Consider the following 26,029-nt stretch of genomic DNA (forward strand, 5'->3'; position numbering starts at 1 on the left):
ACCTGTTAAGATTTGCTCCTACGTTACCACTGTTCCCAGTACTCATCCCATAGCACTCATGTCCTAAATCACTAGTTTAATCTGACTTCCCCACCAGACTGCAAGCTCCGTGTAGGGAGGCCATGCCTGCAGTAGAGCTGGCAGCTGGCATGGTACCCAGATAGGACCTATGTTTCATTACTTACTTATATTGTTTTCCTTCAAGTTGAGACATACTTATGCATTCCTCAGTCTTCAAAGGCTACAAACTCTCATTAAAGTTAGAATTAATAGTCCTACTAAATCCTCCAGAACTAAAACCAGAATTAACCATATGGGGCTAAATTTAGACTATTACTAGGTAGATGTAATTTTGTACCCACAGAAAACATGAGGGTACCTCAGTTATACCATTCATTTCACTAATACAGATGACTCATTCTAAGCATCCTAATGTTTCTATCTGCACACATCATTGGCATTGGCGTGGGAAAAAACAAATACAATTGTGGGCTCGGCATTGTGGTGCAGTGAGTTAAGTCACTGCCTGGGACTTCAGCATCCCAAATGGGAGCATCAGTCCAAGTCCCAGCTGCTCTGCTTCGATACAGCTCCTGCTACTGTGCCTTGGAAGGCAACAGGAGATGACCCAAGTGCTTGGGCCCCTGCCGCCCACATGGTAATGCCACATGGAGTTCTTGGCTCCTGGCTTTGACCTGACCCAGATCTGGCTGCTGTGGCCATTTAGGGAGTGAACCAGCATATATAAAATCTCTCTCTCTCTCTCTCTCTCTCTCTCTCTCTGATAATAGATAATAATGTTTGAGAGAGAGAGAGAGACTTTGCCTTTGAAATAAGTAAATAGTTTTTAAAATAAATATGGTAATTTTAGAAATTATTGGAGAAACAGAAAGATAAATGATCATTTCTACTCAAGCTCTAAACTGAGTTCTATCTAAGATGTCCAAAGCCCACTGTAATGGTTAATTTAATGTATCAATATGGGTAGGTCCTTGTACCTTGTTTTAGACAAATACCAGTCCAGATGTTACTATGAAGGTATTTTGAAACATGATAAACATTTAAATGAGCAGACTGAGTAAAGCATATTAGCATACATAATGTGGTGAACCTCATAGAATATGTTGAAAGCCTAAGGAGAAAAAGCAGAGGTCCCTTGAAGAACAAAGAATTCTGCCTCCAGACTGCCTTTGGATGCAAGACTAAGGCTGTAACATCAACTTTTCCCTGGATTTCCAGCCTCCTGACCTGCCCTGCATATTCTAGACTTTGCAGTTCCAACAACTGCATGAGATAGAATTCCTGTGCACAAATCTCCCCCACTTGCTCTTGTTCTATCGTCTATTATCTATCTACCTACCTATCTCTATCTATCTATCAATCACCCATCTATATGATATGGTTCTGACTTCTGGAGAATGCTGACTTAAATACTGCCCTTTTTGTATCAAAGCTGACTGAGAAATCAGAGGAGGAGCATTAAGAGATGTTGGAATATCCTTCAATGAAAATATGTAACTGGGCTCACCTGCTGGGATCTTCATCCTCCTGACAGTCCTTAAGCTGCACTAACAGTTTTACAGTTGGACATTATGTTATGGAATTACACTGGGAAGAAACATTAGGGGAAATCATTCACCAGTTTTCTCAAAAGTAACTGAGTAAAGTAGTCAGACCCAACCTGGTGTCAAAAGTCTAACTAGGAATCACAGACCAGAGATATCCCTTGCAGGTGCTACCACTGATGGTGAAATTAGCTTCACTACCTTCCTCTCCTACACTGGACAAAAGAATAACCTAGGATAGAACTTCTAATGTGTAATGTCTGTGAAAACCTGCCAGGCATTCTGTAACAATGCTGATTCTCATTCTCTAGTTCAGATTGCAGATTTTTTTTATTTTTATTTTTTTTTGACAGGCAGAGTGGACAGTGAGAGAGAGAGACAGAAAGGTCTTCCTTTGCTGTTGGTTCACCCTCCAATGGCCGCCGCGACTGGCGCACCGCGGCCGGTGCACCGCGCTGATCCGATGGCAGGAGCCAGGAGCCAGGTACTTTTCCTGGTCTCCCATGGGGTGCAGGGTCCAAGCACCTGGGCCATCCTCCACTGCACTCCCTGGCCACAGCAGAGAGCTGGCCTGGAAGAGGGGCAACCAAGACAGAATCCGGCGCCCCGACCGGGACTAGAACCCGGTGTGCCGGCGCCGCTAGGCGGAGGATTAGCCTAGTGAGCCGATTGCAGATTTTAAGTGATGACCCAGATGATGGCAATGCTGCGGTCCATGGACTGCACTTGAGGAGTAAGGTCATACACTGCCTTTAAATTACAATACTGGGTTTTCCCCAGAGCAGTTTAACTACAATTTCTGAATGGAAGTCTGTTCAATGTTTCTTAAAACTATAGATTATTTTTAAATAAAACAAGACTTAATAGCTACTGCATTGAAGCCTACCTCACAGAACCATCGTTGCACTGAAATGATGCAATCCTGTAAGAACACATTGCACAGGAAGTTTTACGTAGGATGATCTCTCTAAAACAGTGTAACTGGCCGACCTTAGTCAAAATACTTCCAGATTGCTGGGAAGTCTTGGCAGTCAGAGAAGTGGAGCAGAGGAAAGCTAATCATATCTAAAGAACTATCCAGCAGATCATACAACTCGGAAAACCAAAACCCACAGGTTGGATGGACACTAAGGCCCATTCCCCCTCCTGCCCAACTTACCCAGGCTGTTTGAGGGGGACTCCAGGGCCTGATCCATAATTCTACTCTACTTTATTCATTATGGGCATGTGATGTGACAGCCTCTGTGGTCACCACCAATGTCTGCACCATCCTCTTACATCTCTCGTTCCACTCATCTTAGGCCTAAGGGGACTTGCATCCTGGAGGAGTCCAGATCCAGGAGGAATTCATTAAAGACAAAAGAGCTGCCTGGGACCTCTCTGGGACAGATAGTCTGAGTCCTTCAGGGGAAACTGATTACAGCCACTGGTCGCACCTGACTACTTGGAAGAAGGTGGGGTGGGGAGAAACTTGTCATGGATGTTTGATCATTTCCTGTTTACACCTGGAGGCTAGTCCCGCGTGGCTGCAGCCTACATTTTATGGGTGAAGAAAAATGGTTGGAGAAGCCACAAAGTTAATCAGACTGAGAATGTTCTAAAATATCTCAAGAGTGTCAGAGTTTACACAAGAAGCTTTCAGTGGGCTTTAAGCCAAATACCACCCTGAAAGACACATACTTTGGAAAGATTTCCAGGAGGCAATCTCTCACTAAAACTCAATTCCCCAAAAACACAGCACAGGCGAGGTAAACCCGCCACTAACAGGAGTCAGACTTCTGTGGCCCAACCACATGCATATCTACAGAAAGGACAGAAATAAGAGAAAAGATGAACTCGCCAAGATCCCGCCCGATTCTTCATTAAGTCAAGATGGAAACACACACCATTTTCCCAAGGGCCCTCTGCACGTCCCCTTCTCTCTGAGGAACTGGATTGTCTGCCTCTGGAGCACGTAAGGCAGAATCTTCTTAACACAAGTGCGTGGATTGTTAATACCTCCATGAGTCTGAAAGGACCCCAGGTTCCTCTGCAGCTGTTTTCTAGCATTCGCCAGCCCCTGGATCTGGACTGACTGGAATATTTCATTTCCTCCCTGTGCCTCTGGCCCTCCCACCTCTCCTTCCTGCCTTCTACCACTCTTGGATGAATGGGTTTTGCAATTCTAGTGGTTGTGTTTTGTGCATTTGTTGTTGTTGTTTTTCTGTGAAACACATGCACTGGATGTGGGAGACAAAGGAAAACCTCAGTTGCTCCTGGTCACTCCCTTTATAACGATTACTATTTTGTTTCCTGTAACTCAGGGTAGGTTTTGTCTGTCCCGCTCCACTGGGATAAACGGACAACTAGTCTTAGAGATGGGAGGGGAGGAAGAAAACCCCACAGCCAGATCTGTGGATTTCTGAGGAGTGGTTTTTTTTCCTCCCCTTGAAGTGGATAAAACTTTTTTCACTGTTACATTAAAGTTCCCCAGATGTGGGGAAGTGCCAGTTATGGGCAAGTGCCAGCACAACACAGAAGACTCACAGTACTTGTTAGTCACTGCTGATTCTTTCTGCTATTTTTTTTTCAAGATTTTATTTATTTATTTGTGAGGTAGAGCTACAGACAGTGAGAAGGAGAAACAGAGAGAAATGTCTTCTGTCTGTTGGCTCATTCCCCAAATGGCTGCAATGGCTTGAGCTGTGCCGATCCGAAGCCAGGAACCAGGAGCTTCTTCCTAGTCTCCCACATGGGTGAAGAGGCCCATGGATTTAGGCCATCTTTTGCTGCTTTCCTGGGCCAAAGCAGAGAGCTGGATTGGAAGTGGAGCATCCTGGAGTTGAACCAGCACCTATATGGGATGCCGGCACTGCAGGCAGCAGCTTTACACGCTACGCCACAGCGCTGGGCCTTTGCTATTTTGAGAAATATTTGGTGCTACAATTAGGAACTGGAAGGATAAATTTATTAAATCTGTAAAAACAAAAGTCAAGGCTGGTGCTGTGGCATAGTAGGCTAAACCTCCACCAGTGATGCCAGCATCCCATATGGGCATCGGTTTGAGTCCTGGCTACTCTACTTCTGATCCACCTCTCTGTTGTGACCTGGGAAAGCAGTAGAGGATGGTCCCAGTGTTTGGGCCGCTGCAACCAGGAGGGAGACCTGGACGAAGCTCCTAGCTCCTGCTTTCAAACTGGACCAGAGCCAACCATTGTGGGCACTGGGGAGTGAGCCAATGGATGAAAGACCTTTCTCTCTGTCTCTTCCTCTCAAATAAACAAAAACTTAAAAAGTCACAGGCAATGTAAAGCAATTAATAGCTATACCATGAGCAAGTATTGGAAGATTCATCAGCATATGAGATTTTGGTTTTAGACCTTGTCTAAATAAGATCCGAGTTGGTGAACTCAAAAGGCTTCCATAGCCTTGGCAACTCATGACAAGAGCCTAGGGTGATTACTGATGCCATAAACAACAGTGTCAATTTGTTAAGTCAACAACAGGGGTCACTGTGCACTTACTCCTCATGTAGGATCTCTGTCCTTAATGTGCTGTACAGTGTGAATTAATGCTATAACTAGTACTCAAACAGTATTTTTCACTTTGTGTTTCTACGTGGGTGCAAACTGTTGAAATCTTTACTTAATATATGCTAAACTGATCTTCTGTATATAAAGAGAATTGAAAATGAATCTTGATGTGAATGGAAGGGGGGAGGGAGAGGGAAAGGGGAGGGTTGCAGGTGGGAGGGAAGTTATGGGGGGGGAAGCCATTGTAATCCATAAGCTGTACTTTGGAAAATTATATTCATTAAATAAAAGTTAAAAAAAATTGGTACAAACATTTTAGACAACTGTTTGGTAGTAGCTACTTAAGCAGATTAGATAAGCCTACATACCAACAATTCCATTTTTAGGGATATACTCCCAATCCATAAATATATATCAATTGGCCAGTGCCGTGGCTCACTAGGCTAATCCTCTGCCTTGCAGCGCTGGCACACGGGGTTCTAGTCCCGGTCGGGGCGCTGGATTCTGTCCCGGTTGCCCCTCTTCCAGGCCAGCTCTCTGCTGTGGCCTGGGAGTGCAGTGGAGGATGGCCCAAGTGCTTGGGCCCTGCACCCCATGGGAGACCAGGATAAGTACCTGGCTCCTGCCATCGGATCAGCGCAGTGCGCTGGCCATGTCGGCTATTGGAGGGTGAACCAACGGCAAAGGAAGACTTTTCTCTCTGTCTCTCTCTCTCACTGTCCACTCTGCCTGTCAAAATATATATATATATATATATATATATATATATATATATATATATATCAATGACAAATTCCAGAACCTAGATACCAGGAACAGTCATAATAGCCCCAACCTTAAGACCCCCTACATTCCCATTAAGAATAGAACAATTCCATGAGGCTGTCACTGTGGTGAAATGCCTGAAATAATCTCATGGGCTTTTTAGCCAGATCCAAATGCCTTAAGGGCTGATTCTGAGGCCAGAGTGCTGTTTAAGACATCTGCCATTCTATGAGTCTGCTATGTATCCTGCTTCCCATGTTGGATTGTTCTCTCCTTTTTAATTCTATCAGTTAGTATTAGCAGACACTAGTCTTGTTTATGTGATCCCTTTGATGCTTAATCCTATCATTATGATCAATTATGAACTGAAACTGATCACTTTGACTAGTGAGATGGCATTGGTACATGCCACCTTGATGGGATTAGATTGGAATCCTCTGGCACGTTTCTAACTCTACCATTAGGGGTAAGTCTGATTGAGCATGTCCCAAATTGTACACCTCCTCCCTCTCTTATTCCCATTCTTATATTTAACAAGAACACTTTTCAGTTAAATTTAAACACCTAAGAATAATTGTGTGTTAATTAAAGAGTTCAACCAATGGTATTAAGTAGAACACAAAAATACCAAAAGGAATAAAGTAGTAAGTTGTTCCTCGACAGTCAGGACAAGGGCTGATCAAGTCACCGTTTCTCATAGTGTCCATTTCACTTCAACAGCTTTCATTTTAGGTGCACAGTTAGTTGTTACTGATCAGGGAGGACATATGATATTTGCCCTTTGGGACTGGCTTATTTTACTCAGCATGATGTTTTCCAGATTCTTCCATTTTGTTGCAGATGACTGGATTTCATTGTTTTTTTTCCTGCTGTATAGTATTCTATAGAGTACATATCCCATAATTTCTTTATCCAGTCTACTGTTGATGGCATTTAGGTTGATTCCATAGCTTAGCTATTATGAATTGAGCTGTAATAAACACTGGGGTGCAGGCAACTCTTTTATTTGCCAATTTAATTTCCTTTGGATAAATTCCAAGGAGTGGGATGACTGGGATGTATGGTAGGGTTATATTCAGGTTTCTGAGGAATCTCCAAACTGATTTCCATAGTGGCTTTACCAGTTTGCATTCCCACAAACAGTGGGTTAGTGTCCCTTTTTCCCCATATCCTCGCCAGCATCTGTTGTTGGTAGATGTCTGAATGTGAGCCATTCTAACCGGGGTGAGGTGAAACCTCACTGTGGTTTTGATTTGCATTTCCCTGATTGCTAGTGATCCTGAACATTTTTTCATGTGTCTGTTGGCCATTCGGATTTCCTCCTTTGAAAAATGTCTGCTGAGGTCCTTGGCCCATCTCTTAAGTGGGTTGTTTGTTTTGTTGTTGTGGAATTTCTTGATCTCTTTGTAGATTCTGGTTATCAACCCTTTATCTGTTGCATAGTTTGCAAATATTTTTTCCCATTCCATTAGTTGCCTCTTCACTTTCCTGACTGTTTCTTTTGAAGTACAGAAACTTCTCAATCTGATGTAATCCCAATTGTTAATTTTGGCTTTGACTGCCTGTAGCCTCCAGGTTCTTTTCCAAGAAGTCCTTGCCTGTGCCTATATCTTGCAGGGTTTTTCCAATGTTCTCTAATAATTTGATGGTGTCAGGTCGTAGATGTAGATCTTTAATCCATGTTGAGTGGATTTTTGTGCAAGGTGAAAGGTAGGGGTCTTGCTTCATGCTTCTGCACTTGGAAATCCAGTTTTCCCAGCACCATTTGTTGAATAGACTGTCCTTGCTCCAGGAATTGGTTTTAAATCCTTGATCAAATATAAGTTGGCTGTAGATGTTTGGATTGGTTTCTGGTGTTTCTATTCTGTTATTGGTCCATCCATCTGTTTCTGTACCAGTACCATGCTGTTTTTTTTTTTTCTTTGGACAGGTAGAGTGGACAGTGAGAGAGAGAGAGAAAGGTCTTCCTTTGCCGTTGGTTCACCCTCCAATGGCCGCCGCGGCCGGCGCACTGCGGCTGGCCCACCACGCTGATCTGATGGCAGGAGCCAGGTACTTATCCTGGTCTCCCATGGGGTGCAGGGCCCAAGCACTTGGGCCATCCTCCACTGCACTCCCAGGCCACAGCAGAGAGCTGGCCTGGAAGAAGGGCAACCGGGACAGAATCCGGCGCCCCGATTGGGACTAGAACCCGGTGTGCCGGTGCCGCAGGCAGAGAATTAGCCTAGTGAGCCGCGGCGCCAGCCTACCATGCTGTTTTAATTATAAAAGCCCTGTAGTATGTCCTGAAATCAGGTATTGTGATGCCTCCAGCTTTGTTTTTGTTGTACAAGATTGCTTTAGCTATTTGTGGTCTCCTGTGCCTCCATATGAATTTCAGCATCATTTTTTCCAGATCTGAGAAGAATGTCTTTGGTATTTTGATTGGTATCGCATAGAGTCTATAAATTGCTTTTGGGAGAATGGACATTTTGATGATATTGATTCTTCCAATCCATGAGCATGGAAGATTCTTCCATTTTTTGGTATCCTCTTCTATTTCTTTAAGATTTTGTAATTCTCATCGTAGAGATCTTTGACGTCCTTGGTTAAGTTTATTCCAAGGTATTTGATTGTTTTTCTGGCTATTGTGAATGGGGTTGATCTTAGAAGTTCTTTCTCAGCCATGGCATTGCCTGTGTATATCCTGCTGCTTTGCCAAACTCTTCTATGAGTTCCAATAGTCTCCTAGTAGAGTTCACTGGATCCCCTAAATAAAGAATCATATCATCTGCAAAGAAGGATAGTTTGACTTCTTCTTTCCCAATTTGTATCCCTTTAATTTCTTTTTCTTGCCTGATTGCTCTGGCTAAAACTTCCAGTACTATATTGAATAGCAGTGGTGAGAGTGGGCATCCCTGTCTGGGACCAGATCTCAGTGGAAATGCTTCCAACTTTTCCTCATTCAATAGGATGCTGGCCGTGGGTTTTTCATAAATTGCTTTGACTGTGTTGAGGAATGTTCCTTCTATACCCAATTTGCTTAGAGTTTTATCATGAAAGGGTGTTGTATTTTATCAAATGCTTTCTCTGCGTCTATTGAGATAATCATATGGTTTTTCTTCCGCAGTCTGTTACTGTGGTGTATCACATTGATTGATTTGCAAACGTTGAACCATCTCTGCATACCTTGGATAAATCATGGGGGGCCTTTTTAAAAAAGAATTATTGTTTATTTATTTGAAAGGCAGAGTTACAGAAAGATGAAAGATAGAGAGAAAAAGATCTTCCATCAGCTGGTTCATTCTCCAAATGGTTGTAATGGCTAGGGCTTGGCCAGGCCAAAGCCAGGAGCCTGAAATTTCTTCCAGGTCTCCCACATAGGTTCAAGGGCCCAAACACTTGGACCACCTTCCACTGCCTTCTCAGGAGTATTAGCAGTGAGCTGTATTGGAAGTAGAGCAACCAGGCCTCGAACCAACATCCATATGGATTCCAGCATCTCAGGCAGAGGCTAACATGCTATGCTATAATGCCAGCCCCTTTGGGGGTCTTTTATAAAACAATATTCAAAAGCAGCATTTCCATTCTGCCTGAGATAACTGATGTTAATTACCAAGGAGAAATTGGGCTGCTGTACCTACAAGAACAGGGAGGACCATGTCTGAAATCCTGGGGATTTTTTGAGATACTACTTAGTATTCCATGTCCATTAAAAAAATTGGTGAAAACTGTAAAAATAACCATGAAATCCAATAAAGATACACTTACTAGGAATAACATTTTCATTCTACCACTACATAAAGATCCTCATCCAGCTGATATTGGACACTGGGAAGGTGTACATGGAGTGGGTACTGAAAAAAGTAATTACAAATGTCACACATGGGCTCCTGATCAACGGCAGGCACAGGAAGAACTTGGGATCAGGGACTAATGGGAGATATTTAGAGAGTGATAGGGATGCTGGTGGTGGTAGGTATTGTTAAGGTTTTCCTGGGGAGCTAAGGAGCTGAAAGTAGATAAATGGAGTGGGAATCTGGATTTATCATTTAATCACATCCTGAAGGAGAACTGAATATTACTGGGAAGGTTCATCTTTTCTCTTCTTCCTGTGCTTCTTACATATCTGCATATGGTTGGACCATAGATGGCTGATTCTTGTTAAAGGCGGTTTTTCTCTCATGTAGCACCACTGACAGGGAGTTGGGTTGTAGTGAGAAATACTGACACCCAGGGATCAGTGCCCTTTGTGGTGGTACTCAACCCAAGGGCCACAGATGGCTTATTGTTCACAGGACAAAACCTAAATTCTTGCATGGCTAAGATATCTAGAACATTCATAAGCTGGCCCTCCCTGCTTTTATGGCTTCTCCAACCATTCTTCACCTCCCAAAATACTTGCTCCAGCCACACAGGCTACTCTCTATTCTCTAACAGGAAATGGTTAAGCATCTACCCAGGAACTTCCCTTCACCCTTACCTTTTCCCAAAGTAGTCAGGTGACTATAATCAGTCACCACTCTGAAAGCCTTTGTCCTGAATAAGTCCTGCAATTACTTCGTCTTTAATGAGTTACTCTAGGTTCTGGACTCCTCTGGGATGCAGAGCCCCTTAGGCTCAGGCATGGGTAGAACGAGACATGTAAGAAGGGGTGATGCAGACGTAGGTAATGACTACAGAGGCTGTAATGCATGAAGGGCAGCAGGATCTTGGGTCAAGACCCTGGAGTCACCCTCAGACACCCTGAGTAAGTTGGGCAGGAGGGTGAATAAGCTGGTGCCCTAGTGTCCTTCCAACTTGAGGGTCTTGGTTTCCCAGCTTGTAATGATGCTTTGTGGGACAGTTCTTCAGTATATCTTTCCTCTTCTCCATCTCTCTGCCTCTCGAGACTGTACTGCCCTGTAGAAATCTTTTTTTATTAATGTTGCAGTTATAATTTTTGTTGGTGACAGTGTTCATTAATAATTGTTGTGCAATGCCTTCTCTGTCATATCATTTCAATAGGATGACTGCTCTGTGAGCACCCTTTAATGCAGCTGTTTTAAGCCCTGTCTTTTAGAATCATCTATGTACATTTAAAAATTTTGCACAGGCCTCCCTCAATTTGTAATTCAATATAAATGAAAGGCCTAGTAAAGTAATATTTAATCACTTATAGAGTTTATTTCTCTATTTGGAAGGCAGAGACAGAGAATGCTCCCAGGTGCTGATTCACTCCCTAAATGCTCACAATGACCAAGCCCAAAGCCAGAAGCTGGGAACACAAGCCAGGTCTCCCATGTGGGTTACAGGAACCCAATTACTTGAATTATCGTCGCTACTTCCCAGCATCTGCACTGGAAGGAAACTGGAGTCAGGATCTGGACCTAGGAATCAAACCCAGGTACTCCTATCAGGGATGTGGGCATCTTAACTCAGGACTTTATGGGAGTGATGATTCTAGCTTGATAGAGTTGTTCTGTCTTTAAGCTGGGGAATGGCAGGCAGCTAACAAATGTTAATGACACCTGGATCATATTCAGGTGCCTTACCCATTGTGGGCTCTGCTGAACTCAAGAGGATCCTCACCTGAATGGAGTTCACTGTATAAGGTGAGGTGACTGGCTGCAAACTAATGATCTAGGGTATTGAGTGTTACAGTGTGAGTACAGGCTGGGGTGAAAGTATAGCATCAGGTCTGGAAACACAAGGAAGGTTTAGCTGAGCAAGTGATATGTAATATATATGAATAAGTACAGGTAAGCCAGGTTAAACGGGAGCAGAGGGGAAAGGGTGCTAGGTGGAAGGAAAAGCGAGTTCAAAGGTTTGGAAGTAAGAAATTATGTTTAAGTCCATCATTGTTCTAGAGTGGGACGCAAGAGTCATTGTGGGGGCCGGTGCTATAGTGCAGCAGGTTAAAGCCCCAGCCTGTGTTATCAGCATCCCATATGGGTGCCCATTCGAGTCCTGGTTGCCCCACTTGCTATCCAGCTCTCTGTTACGGCCTGAGAAAGTAGCAGAAGATGGCTCAAATGCTTGGGCCCCTGCACTTACATGGGAGACGCAGAAGAAACCCCTGGCTCCTGGCTTCAGATCAGCTCAGCTATGGCCGTTGAGGTCATCTGGGGAGTGAAGCAGTGGATGGAAGACCTTTCTCCCTCTCTCTGGCTCTACCTCCCTCTTAACTGTCTTTAAAATAAAATAAATCTTAAAAAAATAAAAAGAATCATTGTGGAGCCAGATGAGAATATGGAGGTAGGCACAAGTATCACAATGAAACATAATTTGTATCCTTCAAAGGGTCTTTGACTTTAAGAGAAGTGAGCACTCACTGAAATGTTAGTAAGAAAAGAAATGATCAGATTTTCACCTTAGAGTTCCCCCCACTGTATGAATGAAACATTCAAGGAGAAGGGCATTGATCAGGAAGGCAAAGAGATTAATTCAGAGGCTATTTCAACAGTCCAGGGGAGAGAACATGCCATCCTGATCTGGCAGTGTGGTGTTGGTGTAAGAAGTAGAATGAGATGAGAGAGTGGAGGAGGAAGAGGGTGGAAGAGTGAAAGGTGAGATCATGAGTTTCCTTCGAGATCTGTTGTGCTTAACATGCCTGTGACACATCCACAGAAGATAATTATTGAGCAATAGGATTCAGAATTACCTGGATGAGAAAGACATTTAAGTCTGATAGTTAAATGATAACCTAAGACATTGAGTAGATGACTTTTTCATGAGGTATACAATTTCTTGGGATATATAATTCACATAGAATTATAAAAGAATGATGTTTACAAAAAGCCCTGAGGAAAACCAACATATAAGATACTGAAAGGGGTGCTGGCATTGTGGTGTAGCAGGTAAAGCCACTGCCTATAATACTGGTATCTTGCATGGGCACCATATCCAGGTGCTCTACTTCTAATCAAGCTCCCTGTTAGTGGCCTGGGGAAAGCAGTAGAAGATGGTCCAATGTTTGGGCCCCTGTCACCCATGTGGGAGACCCAGAGAAAGCTCTTGGCCCTAACTTTGGTCTGGCTCAGCCCTGACTATTGCAGCCATCTAAGGAATGAACCAGTAATTGGAAAGTCTCTGTCTTCTACCACCCTCTGTAACTCAGACTATCAAATAAATATCTTTTTTAAAAACAAGTACTGACAGAGCAGGAGTGAATTACACTTATCAAGGATGCCCAACCAGGTGGGTAAAAGGAAAACTAACATATTTTATGGCTCAGAAGCAAATAGAAAAGTATGTTTTAGAAATGATGGAATATAGCTAACATGTTAAAGAGATATGAAGAAAATAGGTTGTTTATAATTATATAGATTCTGTGTTCGCTTCGGCAGCATGTATAATTACATAGATTCTAATTACAGAAATTTGAAATTTAGAAATTACTTTCATTGTGACGAGACTGAAAGGAAACATCTTTTCAGATAATGTATCATAGTAATGTAATCAATGTAAGTTCAAGTTTTGTTGGACATGGTTATTTCCTCTTAAAGGTACTAGCAACAAACATGATAGGAAACCAAACCACTGTGTCAGAGTTCCTCCTCCTGGGCCTGCCCATCCAGCCACAGCACAAAAACCTCTTCTACGTCCTGTTCCTGGCCATGTACCTGACCACAGTCATAGGGAACCTCCTCATCATCATCCTCATTCGACTGGACTCCCATCTCCACACGCCCATGTATTTGTTTCTCAGCAACTTGTCCCTCTCTGACCTCTGCTTCTCCTCTGTCACAATGCCCAAATTGCTGCAGATCATGCAGAGCCAAGTCCCATCCATCCCCTATGCAGGATGCCTGGCCCAAATATACTTCTTCCTGTTTTTTGGAGACCTGGAGAGCTTCCTCCTTGTGGCCATGGCCTACGACCGCTATGTGGCCATCTGTTTCCCCCTGCACTACACCAGCATCATGAGCCCCAAGCTCTGCTTCTGCCTGGTGGTGTTGTCCTGGGTGCTGACCACGTTCCATGCCCTGCTGCACACCCTGCTGATGGCCAGGCTGTCTTTCTGTGCAGACAACAGGATCCCCCACTTTTTCTGTGATATGTCTGCTCTTCTGAAGTTGGCCTGCTCTGATACCCATGTCAATGAGTTGGTGATATTTGTCATGGGAAGCACATTTCTTGTCATCCCCTTCCTACTCATCACAATGTCCTATGTAAGGATTGTGTCTTCCATTATCAAGGTTCCTTCTGCACAGGGCATCCGTAAGGCCTTCTTCACCTGTGGCTCCCACCTGTCTGTGGTGTCGTTGTTCTATGGGACAGTTATTGGTCTCTACCTAATCCCATCAGCCAATAATTCTACTGTGAAAGAGACTGTCATGGCTATGATGTATACTGTGGTGACTCCCATGCTGAACCCCTTCATCTACAGCCTGAGGAACCAAGACATAAAGGGAGCCCTGGGAAGAATTGACTGTGGAAAGAAGACTCTCTTCTCTCTAGGATGGTAACAAGTATTTTTACACAATTTTATCCTTTACATATACTTAATTGATGCTGAAATATTATTCCAAGTTTTACTGTACCAAGGAACCTCTGTTAAAATGGTATACTACAATATGCCTGTCCTGTAGTTCAAAAGAGAGTCTGACCTTGGAGACATGGCCATACTTCCTCTGACCTCCCCAGATGACCTTGGAGAGGCATAGTTTAAGAACCACTTCTTTAAATAACTCCATGAATACATATATAAACAATAAAATGATTACTAGTCTATGTTTAGATTGAGGGTTTTTTTAACTTCCACGTATGAGAGGTTGGGTTAGGGGTTTTTCAAATCAAGAGTAAGAAGGCACAAGCTACTAGTGCTACACAGCATAGTGGGGGTGCCTACATAGTTCACAATAACATTTTCATGCCTTTTTAGTAAACAGAAGACAGGAGCTCCAAGGCTCTAATCATAAAGTAAAGACAGGAAAAATTATTTGTCCTGATTTTATTACTATGCGTTGTATACATGCATTTAAATATAACACTGTACATATTACACCATAAATATGTCTAACTGTCGTTAACCAAAATTTTAAAGAATGGTTAAGTTTCAAATGCTTGAAAAGACATGCTTTATTATATTATCTGGAATTATGTTTTGAATATTGCATTTTAAATAGTCCTCTGTAATCTTATAGTGCTTGTAATCAATACTAAATAATATCCAAACATCTGAACCTCCAGCCTTCCTTCAATGTCTCCTATATATATCCTTCTTCAAAAGTGCTCACATCATTTTATCTCTTAACTTTCCCCCCATTTTGATTTATTTTCATGTCTACATAGTCTTTTTTGACCCAGCCTGACCTTTAGTTGATCTAACCCTTTGACACAGTGATGTATTTTGTGTCTACTTGTCAATTAACTAATACTCAGGGGCCCATGAATTTTTGCTTCCCCAGGAATACAGAAAGACACTACAAGCTGGCAAAATTTTCACTTTTTAAGGATGCCTCTTACTTTGGACTTTACAAAAGAAATTCATGTCTGTGTTTTTATTCTACTCTCATGACAACTAGAGCTTTTCAACAGTACTGAAAAACCCACCCAGAACAATTAGGAAATGAAAGAATTGAAAGATATCTGAATTAGAAAAGAAAAGGTGCAATGTCTGTGTTTGCTTAACTGATTTTGTACACAGAAATCCTAAAGACTCCATCAAAAAGCTGTTAAAGCTAATAAATTAATTTGATATAGTAGGATACATTAACATACAGAAACCAGTCACATTTGTATACTGTAACAATGAACTATCTGAAAACAAAATGTTTAAAAATTTCACTTACATTAGCTACAAAAGATATTCAGAAATTAATTTAACCAAAGAAGCAAATATCTTTACATCAAAGATTTAAAACGTTAATGAAATATGTTGAAGATAAAAATAAATGGAAAGATATTCCATATTTAGGAATTGGAGTTAATTGTTTAATGTCTATACTACACAGATCAACCTACAGATACAATATAATCTCTAGCAAAATTCAATGTCATTTTCCATAAGAAAAAAAATCCTGAAATCAATATGAAACTACTGAAGAAAAGACCCTTAATAGATAAGACAACCTTGTGCAAGAAGAACAAAGCTGAAAACATCATACTATCTGATTTCAAAACATGTTACAATGATATAGTAATGAATCAGCAAGACATTGTCATAAAACACATACACATTGCCCAATGGCAAAACAAAGAAGCCAGAAATGAACCCACACATTATAGTCAATGGATTTTTAGTAAAGGTGCCAAAACTACACAATGGGAAAAGGACAATATCTTCAATAAATGGTGTTAGAACACTGGAGATTCACATGTAAATAAAACAGAATTGGACTCTTATACAAAAATTAAAGACTTAAACAGAGTGAACAATCTACAGAACAAGAGGAAATATTTACAAACCATGTCTGAAAAAGGGCAATATCCAGAATATATATATATACACACACACACACATATATATAACTCAAAAAACCCAACAGCCAGAAAGAATATGATAATCCAACTAAATCTGGATACTAGATCTAAACAAGCATTTGTCAAAGGAACAAATACAAATAGCCAACAAGTACATGAAAAAATGCTATCACTAATCATCAAGGAAACACACGTTAAAACTACAATAAGATATGGCCTCACTCCAGTTAGACTGGCTATTATCAAAAAAAAAATAATAATAATAAGTGTTTATGAGAATGTAGAAAAAAATGGAACTCTTACACACTGTAGGTAGGAATGTGAATTAACATAACCAGTACAGAAAAAAAGTATAGATAAATAAAAAGAGTGGCCTTATGTATAGTAACCTTACCACTGAAAATATATCCAAGTGAAACACTCCTATGCCTTTTGCCGCACTATTCATAATAGCCAAGAAATTGACACAACCTAAATGTCTGTTAATTCATGAATGGATAAAGAAAATGTGGTACATACAAACAATAGAATACTATTCATATATAACTATATATAATATATATAATAGAATACTATTCATATAAAGGATGAAATCCTGTCACTTGCTACCCTACAAATGAAACTAGAGGACATCATGCTAAGTAAAATAATCTAGGCATAAAAAGGCAAACAAGAGGTAAAAGTTCATGAAAAATGGAGTTAAAATATAATGCTAATTTTCCATGAACCTTTTGAAGTCTCCTTGTATACTGACCTGCATAACTTCATTTACATGGAGAATCCAAAAATATCAAGTTTATAGAGATGTAAAGTAGAGTAGTGGTTATCAGAGCTAGGGAAGGAATAGAAGCTGTTGGAGAAAGGGTACAAAGTTTTATTTAGGTTGGAGGAATAAGCATTTGAAGCCTATTGTACAACAAGGCTAGTAACAATGTTAATAATAACCCAATAGAGGTCAGTGCTGTGGTTCAGCAGGTTAAAGTAAGGGCCTGCCATGCCTCATCCTATTTGGGTGCTGGTTTTGAGTCCCAGCTGCTCCATTTCTGATCTGCTCCCTGCTAATGTGCCTGGGAAAGCAGCAGAGGATACCCCAAGTGCCTGGGCTCCTGCACCCATGTGGGAGACTCAGAAGAAATTATTGGTTCCTGGCTTCACCCTGGCCCAACCCTAGACACTGTGGCCATTTGAGAGTGAACTAGCAGATGAAGACCTCTCTCTCTCTCTCTCTGTCTAGCCTTCTTTATAATATACCTCTGCCTTTCAAATGAATAAAATAAATCTTTTTAAAAAAACACTGATAACGTTAGTTAAGAATAAAGTTATGCAAACTTCAGAAGTACTTAAAGAATGTTTCCATGACAAAAAAGGTAAGTATTAGAGCCAGTATTGTAGTGCAGTGGGTTAAGCTGCACTTGTGATACCAGCATCCCATGTGAGTACCAGTTCAAGTCCCAGGTACTCCGCTTCTTACATTGCTCCCTGCATAAGCACCTGGGAAAGCAGTGGAAGATGGGTCCCTTCCACCCGTGTGGGAAACCCAACTGGAGTTCCAGGCCTGGCCCAACCCAACCATTGCAGCCATTTCAGGCATGAACCAGCAGATGGAAGATCTCTCTCCCTCTCTCTCTATAACTTTGCCTTTCAAATACATAAAATAGATCTTTTTAAAACCAGGTAGAATTTTTGCTTTAATAATTTCATAATGTATATATATATATATATATATATATCAAAACAGCACATTGTACCTATAAACAATGACTATTTCTCATTTAATAATAAAGCAAAATAAATTTTTAAATATTAAAGATCTAGGCAAGATCTATATGATGAAAACACTGGTAAAAGTAATCAAATATTACTCTTGTATAATAAACATACCATGTTCAATGACTGAAAGACTTACTGTTAAGATCTTGATTTTCTAAACTGATCTAGATAGTCAACACAATTCCAAACAAAATTCCAACAGATGTTTTGGTCCACAAATTGATAATTATGTTCTACAGGCAAGAAACTAAAAACCACAATTCACTTCAGAAGAGAAAAACCAAGTAACAGGACTCATAATACCTGGTTTCCAGACTTATCATGAAGCTACAATAAGCAGAAAAATGTGTTATTTAAGAAAGATAGAAATATACATCAGTATGGAGTGTGCAGAAGAGCATGGAGATACAAGAAATTGACCCACTCGTGCATCTTCCATTGGTTTGCACCTTCCAAAGATACAATGAAAATTCAGTGGAACAAATGAAAAGACTGAATTTCCATATGCAAAAAAAGCAAACTTCGCTCTACACCACACACTCAACAATTAGCTCAAATGCATCCTAGATCTGAACATTTGGAGGAGTGCTAAAAGCTTCCCCAATCCCAGAGAAGATGCAAGGAGCACGTGGAGAATGATGGAAGTGGGAGTTGTTGAGTTGTATCTACCAAAGCCAGTCGAAATCGGCACAGAACTGGTTTCTGCAGCTTTGGCTACAGTAAAAGGTACCTGAAAGAACCTCAAACGGTGAACTGGAAATGGGTGGTCCTCAAGACGTGTGCATTTTCTGCCAAGGGTTAAAAGACAGTTTCGTTCAACTGGAAGTTGAACCTGCCCTTTAGATTCTTAGGTAACACACACACACGCTGGTGGAGGGGTGGTAATTCCGCCTCGGGTAAAGGATATTGACCACCAAGAGAAAGTAAAGCACACATGGGCACACAAGGGCAGCAGGAAGAACCATGCCTGAAATTCGGGGGAATTCTTTGGATGTCACTCAGTAGTTCCATTTCCATTAATGAAACCTACAAGAATCCAGTAAAGGCAAGACCAGTGAAGATGCACATTCTCTGGGAATTAGAATTTCCTATGAGCCATTATGTAAAGATCCTCACCAGCCAATCATGGTTAATGGAAAGATGAACAAGAAATGGGTACTGGAATTATAATTGCCACACATGACTTCATGATCAGTTGCAGGCACACGAAGCAATTGACATTAGGAGGTAACAGGACATGTAGGGAGAACAGAATGGATGACGGCAGTGGACGATACTTCTGAGGTTTCCCTAGAGAGCTAAGGATATGAAAGGCAGTTAACAGAATGAGAACCTGGGTTTCTCTTTTAATCACGGCCTGAGGCAGAATGTGCAGAATCTGGGAGATTCATCATTTCTCTTGTTCCTGTCCTGCCTGGATTTCTATGTATGATTGATTCAGGAGCGGACTCTTGTTATCAGTTTTTCTCTCTGCTGGGGACTGCCTACAGAGAAGTGGGTTATAGTGAGAGAGCCTGACATTTGGACATCTTTCCAAGCATGGATGTGTCTTTCCTGATGGTACTCCACTCACTGATCACTCATGGCTTCTTCATGTCCATAGGACAAAGCCTAAATTCTTACATGGCTATGGTCTACCTTTTATGTTACATTCTCTTAACAGGCTGGTTAAGCACGCATCACAAACTTCTCTCCATCCCCACCTTTCCCCAAGGTGTAGTCAGGTATGACCCAGGACTGTGCTCACTGCTGTGGGACTCTGGAGAGTCCTGTCCTGGTGAGGTCCTGGGCAATTACTTTGTCCCTAATGAGTTACTCCAGGATGTGGCCTCCTCTGGGATGCAGGGCCCTTTAGGCCCAGGGATGGGGAGAACAAGTATGTAAGAAGCAGCAACGCAGACACTGATCATGAGAGCAAAGGCTGTCCCCTCTGATGCCTGTCGTGAGCAAAGGGAAGCAGATCTGGAGCCCCAGCCCTGAGCCCCCAGCCCTGAGCCACCTTTAGAACCCTGGGTAAGTTGGACAGGATGGTGAATGAGCTGGCAGTGCCTCAGTGTCCCTCCTTAGTTTCCAGGTTGTATGAATCACTTTTCAGCTGTGATAACATTCCTCTTCTCCATCTCTCTGCCTCCTACAACTGTGCCACACTGTAGAAATACTTTAAGTAATCTTCTCCTAGTACAATTTTTTAAATGATAGTCACCATTATTCTCACTTACTGTACAATGTATTTTCAGTGAGCATATCATTTCAACATAATAACTCTGTAAAGCAGTCTCTTTTAAACATATTGATTTATTTAATTGAAAGATATTTGCAGAGATAGAAGAGACACAGAGACAGAGAGAGATCTTCCATCTGCTGGCTCATTCCCCCAAATAGCTGCAATGGCCAGGGCTCAGCCAAACTGAAGTCAGGAGCAAGAAGCTTGATCCAGGTTTCCCACATGGGTGCAGGGGCCCAACAACTTGGGCCATCTTCCACTGTTCCCAGACACATTAGCAAGGAGCTGGCTTCAACGTGGAGCAGCTGAGCAAACTGAACACCAAAATGAACACCTGTTCTTTCCTGACTGTCCCACTTTGAATGAAATAAATCTTTAAAAAAAAGGCTCTTCCCACACATGTGGATGGATGCTTCTCCTCTGCTTTCCTAATCAGCTTTGAGAAAAAACGGAATGTGTTAGTGATCCCCAGAAAATACAGCAGAAGTAACAGTGTGTGCGTGTACACTCAAAAAGTTGTAGGAAAACAGAAAAATGATTTTATTTTGGTGTAAAAAATTTTAATACATAAACATGTATATTATGAAAAGGGGCATGTATTCCAAAAGGTTTTACACCAGAATTAATTCATGCTGTTAGTTCCATATCTCCATGAACTTTTTCAAGTACACTCATATACACATGCACACACATGACTAATTTTAAGGAACTATTTCACATGATTATAGGAGCTGATAAATCTGATATCATTAGGGTAGGTTGGCAAGTGAAGACCCTGGGGAGACCTGATGTTTTAGCCTTGAGTTCAAAGCACTCTGGAGACAGAAACTGTCTTCTTCAGGGGACATCAGACTTTTCTCTTAAAATCTATTGATTCCATTATGCTCAGCACACTGTGGAAAATAATCCACTTTACTCACAATCTAATTATTTCAATGTTAAGCACTTTACAAAATATCTTCACAATACCTACATCAAGTATTTTAGAAAAAACTTGTTACCAAGACCTAGCCACATTATTTTTTTGACAGGCAGAGTGGACAGTGAGAGACAGACAGAGAGAAAGGTCTTCCTTTGCCGTTGGTTCACCCTCCAATGGCCGCCACGGCCGGTGCACCGTGGCCGGCGCACCACACTGATCCAAAGCCAGGAGCCAGGTGCTTCTCCTGGTCTCCCATGTGGGTGCAGGGCCCAGGGACTTGGGCCATCCTCCACTGCACTCCCGGGCCACAGCAGAGAGCTGGCCTGGAAGAGGAGCAACCAGGACAGAAACCGGTGCCCCAACCAGGACTAGAACCCGGTGTGCCGGTGCCACAGGCGGAGGATTAGCCTATTGAGCCACGGTGCCAGCCACCAAGACCTAGCCACATTGACGTGTAAAATTATTACATAGGATATGGAACCCTGAAGAAGATCTCAAGTGAACAATTCAGGATAGAAACCATATTTCTTCCTTTAATTCCTCCCATAATTTATTAAATTCTCATATTTATTTTTTCTACATCAAAGTCCATGACATCATGTCCATTTCAGCATCAAGATGTATGGACTCGGTCAACTGTATTGTTAAAAATAGTATATCTGGGCCAGCACCGCGGCTCACTAGGCTAATCCTCCGCCTTGTGGCACTGGCACACCGGGTTCTAGTCCCGGTCGGGGCGCCGGATTCTGTCCCGGTTGCCCTTCTTCCAGGCCAGCTCTCTGCTGTGGCCTGGGAGTGCAGTGGAGGATGGCCCAAGTGCTTGGGCCCTGCACCCACATGGGAGACCAGGATAAGTACCTGGCTCCTGCCATCGGATCAGTGTGGTGCGCCAGCTGCAGTGCACTGGCCACGGCAGCCATTGGAGGGTGAACCAACGGCAAAGGAAGACCTTTCTCTCTGTCTCTCTCTCTCACTGTCCACTCTGCCTGTAAAAAAAATAGTATATCTGAGGTTCCCTAATATTTTGTGATACAAAATTGTATCTTAAACTTGGATAGATTGCCAAAAATTCATGCCAAATAGTTAAGGCTAGAGATTTTTAATTTTGAGATGATTTAATAAATGTAGTTATTTTAACATAATGGGATTTTGCTCCTTTAAAGTTGAAGGAATCCACATCTCAGCCTGAAGAAAAGTGAATGGACATTGTGAAACATCAGGCACTGCACCAAATGCTGGCCATGCCCCAGTCATCAGGGAAGTCGACTAAACGAGTAATCAAGGGCCTTGACCGCTGCAGGGTGAGTTCAGGATGGGATGGAAGCATAGTAGCAGGCCTCACCAAGTCTGGAGACACAGAAAGGTTTAGTTGAGCAAGGACAGGAAATATACCTGAAGGATGAGCAGGTGAGGGAGGGTGCAAAAGGAATGAAGTGGTAGGCAGGAGGGACAACAAGACGAGGGTGTTTCAGTCCAGCATTGCTGGAGGGTGGGATGCAGGGGTCATTGTGGGGCAAGATGAGAGTGTGCAGCTAGGCAAGGGCGAGGTTATGAAGCAATGTTTGTATCCTTGAAAGGAGTTTTGCCTTTATTTTATGAGGAATGAGAATCTCCCAGGCCATTCATCAAAAGAGAGATGATCCTGGGGCTGACTTCATGATGCAGAGGGTTAAGCTGCCACTTGCAATGCTGGCATCTCATATCTGAGTGCTGGATCAAGACTCTATTTCTTCATTTGCAATCCTGCTTCCTGCTAATGTGCCTGGGAGTCAGCAGATGATGATTCAAGTACTTAGGCCGCTGCCACCCGTGTGGGAGACCCAGCTGTAGTCCCAGGCCCCAAGCTTTTGGCTGACCCACTCCCAGTCATTGCAGCCATTTGGAGAATAAACCAGCAGATGGAAGATCTCTCTCTCTCTCTCTCTCTCTCTCTCTCTCTCTCTCTCTCTCTTTCTCTCTCTCTCTGCCTTTCAAATAAAATAAATTATCTTAAAAAGAGAGATGGGCCAGTGCCGTGGCTCAATAGGCTAATCCTCCGCCTGTGGCGCCGGCACACTGGATTCTAGTCCCAGTTGTTCCTCTTCCAGTCCAGCTCTCTGCTGTGGCCCGGAAGGGCAGTGGAGGATGGCCCAAGTGCTTGGGCCCTGCACCTGCATGGGAGACCAGGAGAAGCACCTGGCTCCTGGCTTCGGATCAGCACAGTGCACAGGCCGCAGTGGCCCTTGGAGGGTGAACCAACGGTAAAGGAAGACCTTTCTCTCTGTCTGTCTCTCATTGTCCACTCTGCCTGTCCAAAAAAAAAAAGGGGGGGGGGGAGAGAGAGAGATGATAAGATTTTCATTTATGTTGCGGGAAATAAGCTGGACACACACACAAAAATACTGCATGTTCTCCCTTTTATGTAGAAGCTAAAATTTAAAAAGAAAAAAAAAATAAAAAATATAACCCAAAAAGAGAAATGCCTGTTTATCAGTATTGCTGCAAATACAGTTTTGCAAAACTTTGTTTTATATTTTTGTGAAACCACTAGTTAAGCTAATATAGTTTTAATGTTCTGTGATTATTTTAAAATTCACTGGATATGGAGAAAATAGTCATCTTTTCATTTGATTCTTGTTTATAGCCATTGCCTACATGCCTGCTGAGCTAGGGTCTTTTCACTGTATTCGCTGGATCATTAGGCCTTTGACTATGATGTAATTTTAAAATACAATATCTCAAAAAATAAAGACAGATAGCAAGGTAGAGAAACAGAGAGGGCAGAAGAGAAATGTTATATTCTTAGAACTGTATGTATGAACTGTATTGAATCTTTCCTCTTTTTTTAATAACACATTAACATTAGAATTGATGATAATTGTGTTGTAGTAATTTACATGCATTTGCTGTGGCCCTAACAATCTATTAATAAAGCCCTCTAAAATGAAAATAAATAAAAAATTTAAAAATCCATAGGAAAAATGTTTTATCTTAGAATGCCACAATGTGAATGAAGCATCTTTAAGGAGAAGGATATTAAGGCAGAAGACAAGAAGAGCAGAGAGGATTTTTTATAGTCCAAGTAAGGTAAGATCTGTTTGGTCTAAGATTGTGGTGTTGGGTTGAGGAGTCAATGAATCAGAGTGAGATGAAGTATGAAATCTATGACAGCTATATTGGAACTGATGGTGAGAGAAGGAATGAATGAGATAAAGCTCACATATTTCTGATCCTAGATTCCTCTCACTGAAACATGAGAGAGTGGAGGAGGAGGTTGGGAGAGGGAAATGTTGAGATCATGAGTCATTTGGGATCTCTTGAGCTTATGGTGCCCATGAGCCATCCATAGAAAATAATGGGATAGAGTTCTCTGTGTCAGAAATATGTCTGCACCTGATATTTAAATAGTAATCTAAGACACTGAGTAGAAGGATTTTTCTTGGGAGTATTCATACAATTAAAAGAAAAAAAGGCTTGACGAACATTAACAAGTAAGAAAGTGACATGGGGCTGGCACCGTGGCACAGTGGGTTAATATTCTGATTGCGGCACCAGTATCCCATGTGGGCGCCAGTTCTAGTCCCAGTTGCTCATCTTTCAACCTGGCTCTCTGCTACGACCTGGGAAGGCAGTAGGGGATGGCCCAAGTGCTTGGGCCCCTGCATCCATGTGGGAGACCCAGAACAGGCTCCTGGATCCTGGATCCTGGCGTCAGATCAGGCGCAGCCCTGGCTGTTGTGGCCATTTGGGAGTGACCCATGGATGGAAGCCCCTACACTCTGTCTCTCCCTCTCTCTGTAATTCTACTTCTCAAATAAATAAATAAAATCTTTAAGAAAAAGAAAAAAAGTGACAGAACAGTAGCCAATTAAAGTTACTGAGGGTAACCAACCAGGAAGATAAAAGTAATGTATTTTTTGCCTCAGAAGAAAATAGAAAAGAATGTTTTAGAAAAGATAGAATGTTGTAATTGTTAATGAGAAGTAAAGAAAGTCACAATTACAAGCCTATTTTTTACATGTAAGATTATTATTAGGAGTTAATATTTAATATGTGCTGGACAATTTGCAGATTCCACATAGTTCATAGATACAACTCTATAAGGATATAATCTGATTATAAAACATTGGAGTGTAGATATTATGTTCATTGTGATGATGGTGAAAAAATAATTTTTTTCAGAATACTTAACAGTCAGCGTACCATAGAAACAATCAATCAAACTTCAACTTTTGAAGATATAATTTGTGAGATATACCAATGAGGACAGAATCCTACTCTGAAAAAAGCAAACAGGTAACTGACGGATGGAAAGTACTCTCACAAAGATCTTAGTCCGAGGGTAACCTCATACAAGCTTCAATGAAAAAAACGAATTTGAGTTTTCAAGCACATAGCAGATGCCAGAAAAGGTTATAGGTATCTATGTTGTCCAATGTTTGTGAGCAGAAGGTAAAGTGTCTGGTTGCCTTTTTTTAACTTTTATTTAGTAAATATAAATTTCCAAAGTATAGTTTATGGATTACAATGGCTCCCCCCCCAACTTCCCTACCACTCGCACCCCTCCCATCTCCCGTTCCCTCTCCCATTCCATTCACATCAAGATTCATTTTCAATTATCTGTATATACAGAAGATCAATTTAGTATATATTAAGTAAAGATTTCTTTAGTTTGCACCCACACAGAAACACAAAGTGTAAAATACTGTTTCAGTACTAGTTATAGCATTACTTCACATTGGACAACACAATAAGGACAGATCCCACATGAGGAGTAAGTACACAGTGACTCCTGTTGTTGACTTAACTATTTGACACTCTTGTTTATGGCGTCAGTAATCTCCCTAGGCTCTAGTCATGAGTTGCCAAGGCTATGGTTGCTTCTTAGCTTTTTTTTTCAATTGTC

The 26,029-nt window shown here is 41.8% G+C and overlaps 1 protein-coding gene across 1 annotated transcript; it reads left to right on the forward strand.

Annotated features, from left to right (window-relative positions):
* The first annotated feature begins 13,323 nt into the window (after positions 1-13,323).
* Positions 13,324-14,271, forward strand: LOC100356740 (olfactory receptor 1E16-like). The gene has a single exon (XM_070061790.1). It carries the CDS (start codon positions 13,324-13,326, stop codon positions 14,269-14,271), a length of 948 nt encoding a protein of 315 aa, XP_069917891.1.
* The last annotated feature ends 11,758 nt before the right edge of the window (positions 14,272-26,029 follow it).

This window comes from Oryctolagus cuniculus, chromosome 17 (genome assembly GCF_051225735.1).
Source record: "Oryctolagus cuniculus isolate XC-2025 breed Fujian yellow rabbit chromosome 17, ASM5122573v1, whole genome shotgun sequence".
In the NCBI taxonomy this organism is placed as follows: domain Eukaryota; kingdom Metazoa; phylum Chordata; class Mammalia; order Lagomorpha; family Leporidae; genus Oryctolagus; species Oryctolagus cuniculus.

Coding starts and splice junctions, on each gene's coding strand:
- LOC100356740 (XM_070061790.1), top strand. CDS start 13,324: ATGATAGGAAACCAAACCACTGTGTCAGAGTTCCTCCTCCTGGGCCTG.